Source organism: Dermacentor albipictus, unplaced genomic scaffold (assembly GCF_038994185.2).
Source record: "Dermacentor albipictus isolate Rhodes 1998 colony unplaced genomic scaffold, USDA_Dalb.pri_finalv2 scaffold_13, whole genome shotgun sequence".
Classification (NCBI taxonomy): domain Eukaryota; kingdom Metazoa; phylum Arthropoda; class Arachnida; order Ixodida; family Ixodidae; genus Dermacentor; species Dermacentor albipictus.
Genome location: NW_027225567.1, coordinates 5,574,252 through 5,586,846, shown reverse-complemented (window position 1 = coordinate 5,586,846; position 12,595 = coordinate 5,574,252). Strand labels below are relative to the sequence as shown.

Genomic DNA, 12,595 nt, shown 5'->3' with positions numbered 1-12,595 from the left:
TTCCCTTGCTTCGATGCATTCTCAGCTGCGACAAGGACGTGCAACCTCGTGATGACAAAAAACCGTTTCATTTGGCTGGTTATTCCTACGCTATGTTGCGCACAGCCCAACCATATCCAGCTTATTTATTGACAGGCAGGAAATAAGGTCCATGATGCTGTCAGCCTTCAACTTGTTAAAGCTGAAACAATGCATGAAGGCATCTTCCATCGCAGCAACGAAGTCTTTTAGTGCCTGAGATGGGTAAAGTAGGCCACCTCTAAACAGGTGGTTGGTAAGGCATGACTCTTCCGGAAAAAAAAAAAAATTATGGGGTTTAACGTGCCAAAACCACTTTCTGATTATGAGGCACGCCGTAGTGGAGGACTCCGGAAATTTTGACCACCTGGGGTTCTTTAACGTGCACCTAAATCTAAGTACACGGGTGTTTTCGCATTTCGCCCCCATCGAAATGCGGCCGCCGTGGCCGGGATTCGATCCCACGGCCTCGTGCTCAGCAGCCCAACACCATAGCCACTGAGCAACCACGGCGGGTAACTCTTCCGGAAGCAAGCGCAAGTTTTTTGCTTGAAGCAACAGGTATAGAGAACACTCTTCGCACTTTGTTCTCTTTAGCATTTTCCTGGTCACGTACCCGCTAACATAGTAGGTTATGCGAGAGTCGCTATTTGATCCCACCATTTCACGATGATGTGGCATCGCATCACAATGCTTTACCATCTCGTAAATTTCATTTATGTGGCCCACATCCAGATCATCCAGCTTACTCTGCATACCGGCCAAATTTTTTCAGTGGCGCTGGTCAAGAAGGCTACTCAGAACTCCTTGTGACAAGCAAACAAAAGCAGGGCAGGCAAAGCTAACTTCACGACGTGCGCTTAGAGTCGGAGAGATTGCTCAAACACAACCTCGTGCTAAGCGTCTCGGAGACAATGAGCGCGCCACCTGTCGTCGTCATGATAAAATGCTGCACCGCCATACACAGCACAGCCCAGCCGATGCTGACACCTCCCCCTCTAGCCACCATAGCAATATATCAGTGATCCATACTTGTTCTTGTAGCGCCGGCAATTCCACTGCCACACCGTGGTTTCACCTGGTGAGCCCCCTCACTTACTGCATATACGTTGAGGAGGAGCCATCTTGGTTATTAAGCGGTGGTGATGCGCGCACAAGATGGCATTCTGGGCAGCCTAGAGAATCCGACAAATCTGGAAGGTCTGATAAGCTTTCTTGGGGTGCCGGCTTTGACGAGCTTCCAGTGCTAGTATGCGTTCCTCTAGACTCATGATGCATTCCGCCATCTGAGTGTTAGAGTGCTGTTGTTGAGTTGCGAATGGTTGTTGTTGTGCCGCTGACTGTTGTATAGCTGTGAGCTGTTGCGTAGTAGCTTGTAGGGATGTCGGAAGGCTTTGAATGGCCTTTGCTACTATCTCCTCTACTTTCCGGAGAGTGGCATATTGGACGGGTATGACTCCCTGCGGTGCAGTGGGCTGCACGGTTGCTTGTTGCGATGTTGGATTTGGAATGACTGTGTGTGCTGGCTGCTCTTCCCGTTTGTGTAGTGTGTGTTTTGTGTAGTGAAGTGTTTTGTGTAGGGGTAGTGCTATTTCTTCCAAACAATTCATCTTTAAGTGCAACGAACTCTGCATGTACGTTAGTGATTTCTGCTTTGAGTGTTGCATTCTTTCCAGTGAGACGCATAATGTAAGCATGTGCCTGTGCCAGTTCTGTGGCAACAGGGGGGGGGGGGGGGGGACGAGCTTTAGGAGAAACAACCTGTGCCCAGCTCACCTGTTGCGTGACCTGCACTGCTCCCTTGCTTCCCCTTCTACCACTTGCGGAATGACCACGGCTTGAAGTCCTGCCATGGGATGGCGTCCACTGCGCGATTGAGGTCCTGCACCTGGAATCGGAACGGGGCCTGGAACTGCTCCTCTCTAGGACAGCTCCGCATCATTTCGGGGACCACGATTTGCGGGATGCTGAGCACTCGCCACGTAGCCTCGGAGACAAGGAGCCTGCTCTCAGGGCCTGCTGCAGTTTCCGTGCCGACGAGGCATCGCCGCAGATTGTGCACGAGATGACTATCTCAATGGCGAGACTGCAGTCACGCTCACCTTTGCCCACTGTTGCACCGGAACTTGTGCTTTACACAAGGCAGCAGAGCATAAGGAGAATCTGAGCTTACAATAACAATGTGTCTCCATCGCATCCAAGCCAGCCGCAGCTGCATCAGCACGAACGAGAAAATTTTCGCTTGGTAGCTGGTGTTGAAGCAAAGTTTTGCTGTTTTTCTTGAGCTTTCTTCACTTTCTCCAAATTATCGGGCTGCAGTAGTTTTGCTGGAATGCCGCATGAACATCGGCCGCTGCCAGAACCAATTTAATCTAAACTGCTAAGCCTATTCCGCAGTCATGGGAGGAGACTCAGCACGGGTAGCAAACTATTGCTGGCATCTTCCAAGGCTACTGTGCACTTTCAAAAATTTAAAACCCCGGATTTCTTCTTCTGTTCACAGAATTGAAGCCTTGTAGCAACCTAAATTTGACATTGTTTCGTGCCGAGTTTCGCGTGCCCAAACAGACGACCGCAAAAGTCTGCCAAGAGCATGGCGTGCTTGCAGTCACGTGTTGTCTCAGTCGACCAATGCAATTGCGCATCCGGACAACTTTTTTTCTCTGGCTTTTTCTTCATGACCATTCAGCGGACAAAGTAGCGGTGATACAAAAACTAAACGAGAAGTGTGGCTCTTTCAAACAAGGCCAAGATGGCTGCAATCAAAAACTTAGAACGGCGAGTGCACGCCACGGAAAAAGGTCCTTTCTTTGCACGTTTCTCAGTAAATATACAGCTTGCCGACGTGATATAAAACACCATTGCGACCAAACTATTGGTCCAAAATGTATGAAAATTGCTGAGATTATGCATCACACACTAGAATCTAAAAATAATGTTTTCTCGGTCTAAGGCTCATGTCCTCCCTTAAGGCTCTAAAAAGCACCCTGCAGACATGCAATAATGGATGCGTTGTGCCGCACACACACACCTCAAGGTATGCCAGGTAGTCGAAGATCTCCTGTGCATACGGGACACCCATGGTAGGGTCCTCGAAGTCCCCTTCTTCGAAGTCAGGCACCCCATGTAGCAGCTGGACGGCGAATGCCTGTCTCTCGGCAACTGGATTCTGCTCTGCAGAGATGGCAGCCTTCTGCAGGCTCTGGTACAGGGTGGCCAGATCCTCTAGCTTGCTGGCCGTGCTCTGTCGGAGATGGCACATACCCTTGAAATAAATTGCTGGTCACTGGTGTGCTCACAGTGTTCTAGTCTGACTTTACAGTATGATGCACTAAGGCTCAACAATGCAGATGCCAGGCCAGCTGAAACAAACTATGCAACTCAGTGCATGGTGTCTGTTGCACCTGTCCTATCTTCTGTTCCACCTAATGAATACAAATGCAACCCATAATGAATGTAAGCCCACTTCCCAAAGCTTGTAGTGTATGATAGGTCATTGTATCTTTAATTATCAAAGCATTGACGACTAAGCACGATGGCTAGGCCAACGAAAAAGAAAGGTACAATATACTTAGGGAAATGTACTGTGCAAAACATACAACTATAAGGGGTGAAACCTGGACTGTTGCAGTGTTGACTAATCTTATTTCAGACAAAAGTCAACCATTTACCGTATTTATTCGAATCTAGGCTGATAGCTTTTTTTCAAATAATCATACCAAACTCTAGGATCAGCTTAGATTAGGATTTTAAAAAGTTCCCCTGTATGTAACTGAAAATGATAAATATGGTGCATAGCTAGTGCCATCTAGAAAAGTCAATATCACAACTGCTACTAGCCAAGCCAGTAGCCAACCGAAGTACACGAGTGCTGGCAACATTTTGACCTGGGGGGGGGGGGGGGAGGGGGGTATTCTGAAGGAGTCCACCTAGTGGATGGTCTATTTTGGCTGCTGCTGATTGGCTGGGGCTGCTCGTCTCCTCCTCTCTTGTACAGCTGCATCGTATCGGTATCGTGGCTAAGTATCAGCGTGTGGTGCAGCGTCATCGTAATGGCACCAAACAGGCGATGCCACAAACAAAAAGATGGGCTAGCCGCAGAGGCATTGTCAAATGTTCAAGTCAGGTGGGGCTTCAGCATCGATGAGAAAAACGTCATTGTAGGCGGCAAAGGGAGTCACCTTTTGCGCATGTTGCAATGAGATGACATCTGTAAGGAAGATGAGTGCTCGATGACAGAAAGGGAGCTGTTCACCGAGATCACACCACACTTCGACATATACGAGCCGTACCGCACTGTCTGCGCATGCGTGGGTGCACAAACACGAGCTTGTGCACATCTGCAAGCATATGAGGCTAGCAGCGATCATGACGTTGAGAGCTCGGCATGTTCATATTAGATAAATACAGTTTTCATTTTGTGAACGCTGTCCTGACTTTTTTGTTTGGCTTAGATTCAAGGCAAGTTTTTTTATGTTTTCTGGCTTCAGACATTCGAAGGTTGGCTTAGAATCGGAGCCAGCCTAGATTCAAGTAAATGCAGTAAGCACATTACCATACATACACAATATGGCAGCACATATTCAGTGTGAAATATGGGCAATATGACTGCATCAGGAACCTTTCTTGTTCAGTATGAGATGCCCTTGCATGGCTATGGAGAAATCAGCTGAAAACACAAAACTTGTAAGCTAAATGCTGACAGCAGGTGGGGCAAATGTCACACTGGTCTTCACATCCCAAGATAACTCAAGGCAGTGTCATTGCTCCTTTTCCACTCTCCCCTCTTCCAATACAACTACACCAAGTGCCGCTAGCACTGCCAAAGGTTCCAAACCTCTGAACACACATGAAAAAACATGTGGCTTTTCATGTGTGCCATACTACATCTACAATCAATTATAACTTTGAGACTATTCCAATATCCACGCAGTAAGTATTCATGTGTATGTTGGCGTAAACCATGCTTTGCTAAAAGCTTGGAACATTTTTTTAAGGGTGCTGCCAATCATGCCCGGGTGATTGCAGGAATGCGCTCGCATGGCAAGATGAAAGAATGGCACTACCTTGAAACATTTTATATGAGGACCCTAACTATTTCCTTACCGGGACAAAGAAATGAAGAATATTGATGAACAGTTCTTTCAACACATTAAGCAGTGCTGTTGGAATTCAACGAGAAATGCCATGCACTGTGCGAAATGATGACCGCACCTTAACTATCAGCCAGATCGACAACTTTAGGCACATTGGGAAGTCTGGAGAAACAAAGCTTTGACAGGAGGTATCGTAACTAACCTTCAGTGCTCCTAGCACTTCCTCGGTCAAACAATGTAAAACTCTCGCTTTGGTCGAATTGCCAACATAATTTTTATATGATAGCAGCAGTGACAACAAAGAAGCTCCTGGCGGGTGTTCTAATTTTGTGATCCAACTTCTACGCTGTTTTAACTATATTTAAACATCAATACATGCTCAGGAGTGCGTGTTTTGACGATTGAGGTTGAGTAACATCACCTGCAACTTTTTTTCCCCTGCTATGAATTGTTTTCATCAAATAGCATTTCAACAGGTATGTGCAATTTATTAAGAGCAATTCTACCTGTCATGTGGAGTTGTCACTCACAAGAGCACACAGTTGATTTCAGACCAACCTACGGCAAGAAACAGTGTAATCTTACTTTTTGAACACTGCCTGCGCAGATGCCTTTATTCATTGCTGTGCAACACTGTACAAGTACTATACAAAGCATGTGAAGGTTCTAGCGCCAGTTCAAGGAGCATGTCTAGACCAGCTTGCTTTCACAAAAAGCTGATCGAGAACAAGAGTCAAGTATGATGAGGCTTTTGCATGCTCCCCAACCTGACAACTATTGCTTTGAGAGCCTAAAGAATGGAATAAAAAAGGTGTTAAGTGTTTGTTGCAATGAGCAAAAATAAATGTTTTGCACCATTTTCACACACCTGAAGCCACGGCTTTCCTCCACAGCATAGTCATCAGTATGGTGAATACAGCAGAATCTCGGTGATACGTTCCCCTAACATATGTTTTTCCAGCGCCAACATTTGCAATCGAGAACACAAAACATGACCCATTTGACTTGTGCCTATTTTTTTACCGGTTCATACGTTCCTGGAAAACATTATTTTTTGGCACCAGCGTTCAGTAAGGCACCAAACTGTGATCGTATGGTATTTTCCGGCAGCTATACTCCATGGAAACAAAAATGCGTGGGGTGCGCGTGATCAAGAAAAGTATATAGATGCTTGCGGCGGCAGTTTCTCTGCAATACTCGGCCGCTTGTTTCATGTGAAAATGCCGGCGCGCACTCAGTTTCTCATTTCAATAGCAGCAACTCTTCTCTGGGGTTGTCGTGCGCGGCATTCACAGCTACCTCCGGCAATCTTATTGCAATAAGCATCTTTACCCATCTGTTTTACAGTGCCTAGTGTCATCGGAGTTTCGCATCTCAGCCCGAGTTGTCGCATGCCATATTCACAGCTATCCCTACCAAACCTATTACGATAAGCGTCTTCACCTATATGTATTACAGCACGTGGTGCGTAGTTCCATTGGTAGTGACTGTACACATTTAGAAAGCGTAGTGAGCATTCACGAGTACACGGTATGCAAGCAGGATGTACGGAAACGCATGCAGTATGTGCATTTTTATTATATGTTGTGTAGAATAAAAAATATGTGCCGCATGCGCTGCATAAAACGAACAAAATGAACTGCACCAACCGTAGAGATGGATCACTCGCGAGCATGCCGGATCTTTTGTGCCATTCTTTCTAAAGAGCGAGTGAGCCATGGTTCAGTAAAAGTGAGCGGCGGTATTTTTGGAGAGAGGAAGCCAGTTCTCTCTCATTCAGTAAGCCGTGCCAAACCGTTACGTCAGAGCCGGGTGTTCTGCCGAGTGCGACTTCCGCGCCATGTATTAGCAGTGTGAGAAAGCAACTGCCCTTCTGCCCTTCCTCGAACGAGTCACGACCACTCCCACAAGACTCAATTGAGGGATCCCCCTATATTGCACACAGGCACGAGTAAGAGCGGGTGCGAAAGAAAATCTGGGCGATTTTGCTCCTTGAATATGGGGCTGATGCGCTGGAGTTTTGAATGCACCGTGGCACCACTTGGCGGCGATCAACGAAGTTGGCTGGGTAGTGTGGAAAATACGCCACCTCGTTGAGTAACACGAGTCTCACTCGTTTTGTGCCTTGTTTTGGGTTTTGTGTGTATATATCACACTCAAAAAGTGTTCGACATGTACGCAGGGCATTGTGCACTACCGAATGTAGCACAGGTCATGGAATGCGGGCACTTTCTTGCACGACAAATCGTGCTGAAGGCGGGTGGACCCGGCGAGTGAAGGCGGGCAGACCCACCGTGTGCTGTACCCAAGCATCGCCACCACTGCTAGTGATGTGTGGTGAATTGTCATGAGGGTCGTGGGCCTGAGACGCCAGAATTTTCAACATACTGTGCGATGAATTGGTCGCAAGAGACAAAATTGGCTTAGTAGTATACAAGTTGCAGCTCCCCGTATTAGGTTACACTGTCAGCAGGCTGTATACAGCCGGTCTCGCTTGATTTGTGTGTGTGCTCAGAGTTCATTTTCTGTTTTATTTTGCTGTTCAGCTATCGGAAAAAGCACCTGCGTTCACTGTGGGTAGCCTGTTGATCATCTCGTCGAGAGTGCTTAGCCATGAAAAATTTTAATTTTAGCTTAGCCATGAAAAACGCGGTCCTCTTTATAAGTGCATGCAGATGATTTCCTTTTATTAGAAAACTGTCACGCACAGGAATTTACAGGACCTAAAACGATTTCTGATGGTGATGCGGCCCACCTAATAAAGCAAAAGTTCATATAGGGCCACTGAAACTGTCTCAGAACGCGCTGCTGAGAGAATAAGCGAAGAATAATAGATCGCCTGACGTGGCACAGTCAGTTGTGGCAATAAGATAAGGAACTGTACATAAAAGTGGTGCTTAAACAGCCATTATATGTTACTGTAAACAAATGAATGACAACAAACGAAACTGTTGTTGTGGCTGTATCATTCTCCCCCTGAAAAAGAGAGCCACTGCACATCATTCAGCCCTAAAGATACAGACACACAATCACAGTATTTACCGAGTGCCATGTCTTGAATTGTGCTTTTGCAGAATAAGCATCCATGCAGCCGGCAGTCTCTGCATCAACACATACCAGAGCCGCTTAAGCTGAGTCATGGTGCTAATTCCACCAGATTATTACATTAGTTAAACTAATTCATTGTTATTGGGCCACTGTTTCGAGTTGGTGCACGTGCTTAAAGGGCCCCTCACCAGGTCTGGCCATATTTAGCTGACCAGTGCAGGAAATACATTGCACGATAACGATCATGTCTGCAAAGTATTACATCGCTACACACCGCGAAAAGATCTGAAATTTCAAACCGAACGCCATTTTTCCTTCTCCTCGCGGCCGCCGCGCTCCAAGCCGGAAGATGACGTACTCGTGTGCCTGCGCCTACGTACTGGTGTCTGCAGTGCGACATCGCTCATGGCGACACGATACTTCGAGAATCATTCAAGACATCTGTTATCTGTGCGATCTGTTGCTTTAATTGATGAAATGAAGTTTAGAGAAATAATAAACACACAAACGGAATGTCTGCATTCTTTTTTTTACTTCGTACCAAAGCAAGAGAGATGCACTTCCGCTTCGTCTGCTTGTACCCATGGTCGTGCGGTCACGTGCACAGGTACCGACACTATGCCATTTTCTACCACGTTGCACCACGTGATCATGCTCTGCAATCCGCTTGTTCTGCCTCGGTATTTGTGTAGCACTGAATTATACCGCTAGTCAAGTTTCCTTGAGCACAGCACACAAAACTGTACGCTGCAGGAACGAGACAACAGCTCGTGCATGACGCCTTAAACAGAAGTGTGTAGCGCCGAAAAAAAAATGCGTGGAGAAAAAATGAAGGCAGGGCCTGCGACGTATACGTCACGCGATCCTCGAGGTCCGGTATGGGAGAACGCAGGGAAGGAATTTTGCTTGCGGAGGCTAGACGGGGCAAGTGGAGAGAGCGTCTTGCTTGGCAGTGGAGCCCACCTGCTGAAATCATGGATTCGCGGCACTGAAATATTTCTATCTCTGCTATTAATGAGCAGATTTGAAAAATTTTTGCGTCAGAACGCTCCCTAGAGGACACTTAACAACTTCCAGCGTATAACCAAAATTTGCTATGGGGCCTGGTGAAGGGCCCTTTAAACAAACAGACACGTATTGCAGCAGTCTGCCGTTGCCGCTTGGCATCATGCTACGTGCAGACCACTTATAATGTAACCGCTTTTAGCACGGGATTATCTATAGCATGTTTTTAGACCACCGAAATATCCCCAATAAAACTCAATGTATAGGCGGACCGTGTATTGCGTAGGCGTACAAAGCAGAATACCAGTTATAGCGCGGTTCCTTTAAGCATGCGACCACGAAATCTGCGCACAGACCACGGCCTTTTCTCAGAGGCGTTGAGCACGGCCCGCACAGCTGCACGTTTGCCGGGTGTCCAAGCCCGAAGGACGAGGAGCATGGAGCATGCGCGTGGAGACCAGCAACAAAACTCGAAACAAAAAAGAGAAGGGCAGGAGACTCTGGAGGAAGGAGGGAGAGTGTTTCTGTCACTATAGCAGCATCCAATCAGAGTGCACACTGCGCGGAGTGCAGGGTAGCAGCGATAGCGGCGACAGTGCACTCTTTTTTTTTTCAGTCTGTTGCATTTAGTGTGTGCATATCGTGATCTCGTCGTGTCGTAGTTGTCCTCTGTGCACGTGCATTGTCGGGCTTTTGTCACCATGGCGGCGGCGGCGGCGGAGTCTTCAAGCGGCGTGAGAAAGAGGCATGCCTTATAGCTGGAGACAAAGGAATGCGTTATAAGGGGCATAAAATGTGGGCTGAAGAACGCGTCAGTGGCGGCCAAATACGGCATTTCCGACACAGCCGTGTCGACCATATACAAGAACAAGGTCAAACTGCAGCAGCAACTGCAGCAAGATTCGTCTTCCCTGTCACTGAAGAGAATACGTACGTCGAAGTACTAAGACGTGGACGCAGCGCTCTTCAGATGATTCCGTGAAGTTAGCGCTCAGTGCATTCCAGTGAGTGGCCCCATGCTCCAACAAAAAGCCAAGTCCCCTGGTGCATTTTTAGGCCACGACGACCTCAACTCACTTGATGGATGGACCTAGCAAATCAAGGATCACCATGGCATCAGCTGCAAGGTGGTGTGCGGTGAAAGCGGTGATGTCAACGACGAGTCCATCAAAGTCTGGCTTCGCTTAAATTTGGAAACCATGCTGTCCACGTATACTGACAGAGACATATATAATGCCGATGAAGCTGGCGTATTTTATAACCTTTCGCCCAACCGCACTCTTGTGCTGAGAGGCGAAGTCTGATCTGGCCGCAAGGCCTCAAAAGAGCGCATAACTGTAGTTCTGCGCTAACATAGACGGAAGCAACAAGCGCCGTCTGTTTCTCATTGGAAAATCAGCGAGGCCACATTGCTTTAAAAAGCGAGAGTGCCTGCCAGTGACATACACATCCAACAAAAAGGTGTGCATGACACAAGACATGTTCACAAGCTGGCTCTGCAAGTTCAATGAAGACATGGCAGCAGAGAAGCGACAGGTCGTGCTCATTCTCGACAATTGCACAGCCCACAACATCAAGCCGAAGTTGACTGCAGTCAAGTTAAAGCTTCTGCCTGCCAACACGACTGCAATATGTCAGCCGCTCGTCCAGGGTGTCATCACAACCGTAAAGGCATTTTACAAAAAACGCATCTGCGAAAGAGTTTTGCTGAAAATGCAGCAGCAGCAGCAGCCTCTTAAAGTGAATTTAAGGAGCGCGATTGATATGGTTGCCGCTTTGTGGTGGCAGGTAAAAGCCACTGCAATAAGCAAGTGCTTCAACAAAGCAGGCTTCATGCACAATGCAGAGGCTCTTGACGCTGATGAGCCGAGCGACAATGTTGCCGATGAGACGATCAACACCAACGACGTGTGGTCTGGCCTCGTTGAAAGCAAGTTTGTTTCCGCCAGATACCTTCCAAGAATATAGACTTTTAGCGCATCCGCTATTCCGGCAAATGGGGGCGGTTTGGGCGGATTGCCGGATGTGAGGGGTGTAAACAAGAGCAGCCGGAGCAGTGCATTCGTCTGGTGGCGTGGAGTTAAACCAGACAAACAGAGTTAAACTTGCAGTAACTCAGTATATCCTGCTTCGCTGCTGGTGCAAACTTTCGGGAGCAGCGTAATCGTGTCCCACGATTAGGCCACTGTCGAAAATTTACACCAGCAGCTAAGCAGAATATAGCAATTGGCTTTGTGTTTGTGCGGTTGAGCTTTGCACCACCAGCTGGCGGCACCAATCTCGCCGCTCACGTTTACGTCCCCGCTCAATGGCAAACCGCCCGCACTTGCCGGAATACCGGACGCACTAAAATTCTCTATTATGTCCTTTCTGTCTGCAAGTAAGCGAGCACTGATGATGCGACTTTCACAGCGGTTTGTGGCAGCACGGAGCTTGCAACCCAAGACGAGTTGGACAACAATGTCGACCCGACGCCAGATTCAGATGTCCCATGCAAAGATGCTTTGGGATACCTCAGCAAAGTGAAGATGCACTGCACGAAGAACAGTTTGAGTGAGAAAGCGCTTCAGTGCTTAAGCCTTGTAGAGGACAAAATTGTTTGAAGCACTGTTAAAAAAAATCTTCAGACGAATATAACAGCATGCTTTCGCTGATGCCGCACTTGTCAGGAGAACTTGGTTTCTGTGCTGTGTTGCGATTGTGTTGCATGCGTGTGTGAGTGAAATATGTGATTATGTTTGAAAGGTGGGTGGTCCGTTTGGAATAGGCAAAAGCTGAAAAAAAAGCATTCTTTGGTTATAACGCAATACCGCTTATAGCGCAGATTTTTACACCTCCCGCAACTTCTACAACTTCTAAACTGTACTTGAGCAGCACACGCATTGGAAGCGGCCGCGCACCAAAACTGCGTCTGCGACTTCTCGTGTGCAGTGTACAAACTCACCACAGTGCTGCGCTTCCTTGGCGACAGAAGCCATGCTACAATTCCTCCCATGCACAAAATTCTCCAAAATTTCTACCACAGCACAGCTGAGACAAGCAGATACACCGCGACGCCGTGCATTCAAAAGCATGGCATCGCGTTTTTTGCTACCCAAAACCTATAGGTGCAGCATAGAGGGCTCTGTTGACCAGCGTTTCCGCATCGCCGCCTAGGCAGCTAATCAGGCCTATATGATTACCTAGGCACTACAGAGGAGGTTTTTTAGCGCGTGTTGTATGACCTGGCACTGCAGAGTGGAGTCGAGTTTGTTTACGCTCAGAAGCTGGCTGCCGGCGCGGTGAAACAGATGAACCATCGGCACTGACGCCCTCTTTGGTGACCGCTCTGTCAGACACTGTTTCGCACTTGCGGCGCTCGTGCTAAGTCAGTCGTGCCGGATCATAGCTTTCTCGCACCTTACGGCGATGTACCTTGAAAATAACAT

The 12,595-nt window shown here is 47.6% G+C and overlaps 1 protein-coding gene across 6 annotated transcripts in view; it reads right to left on the bottom strand.

Moving 5' to 3' along the window:
* The window catches only part of LOC135920377 (G2/mitotic-specific cyclin-B2-like), a 321,085-nt gene that overhangs the window by 262,567 nt on the left and 45,923 nt on the right, over positions 1-12,595 (bottom strand). For all 6 annotated transcript variants that reach the window (XM_065454624.1, XM_065454626.1, XM_065454628.1 and 3 more), the window contains exon 9: positions 3,050-3,262. In XM_065454624.1, the coding sequence (XP_065310696.1) occupies positions 3,050-3,262 (213 nt within the window). The remainder of the gene's footprint in view (positions 1-3,049; positions 3,263-12,595) is intronic.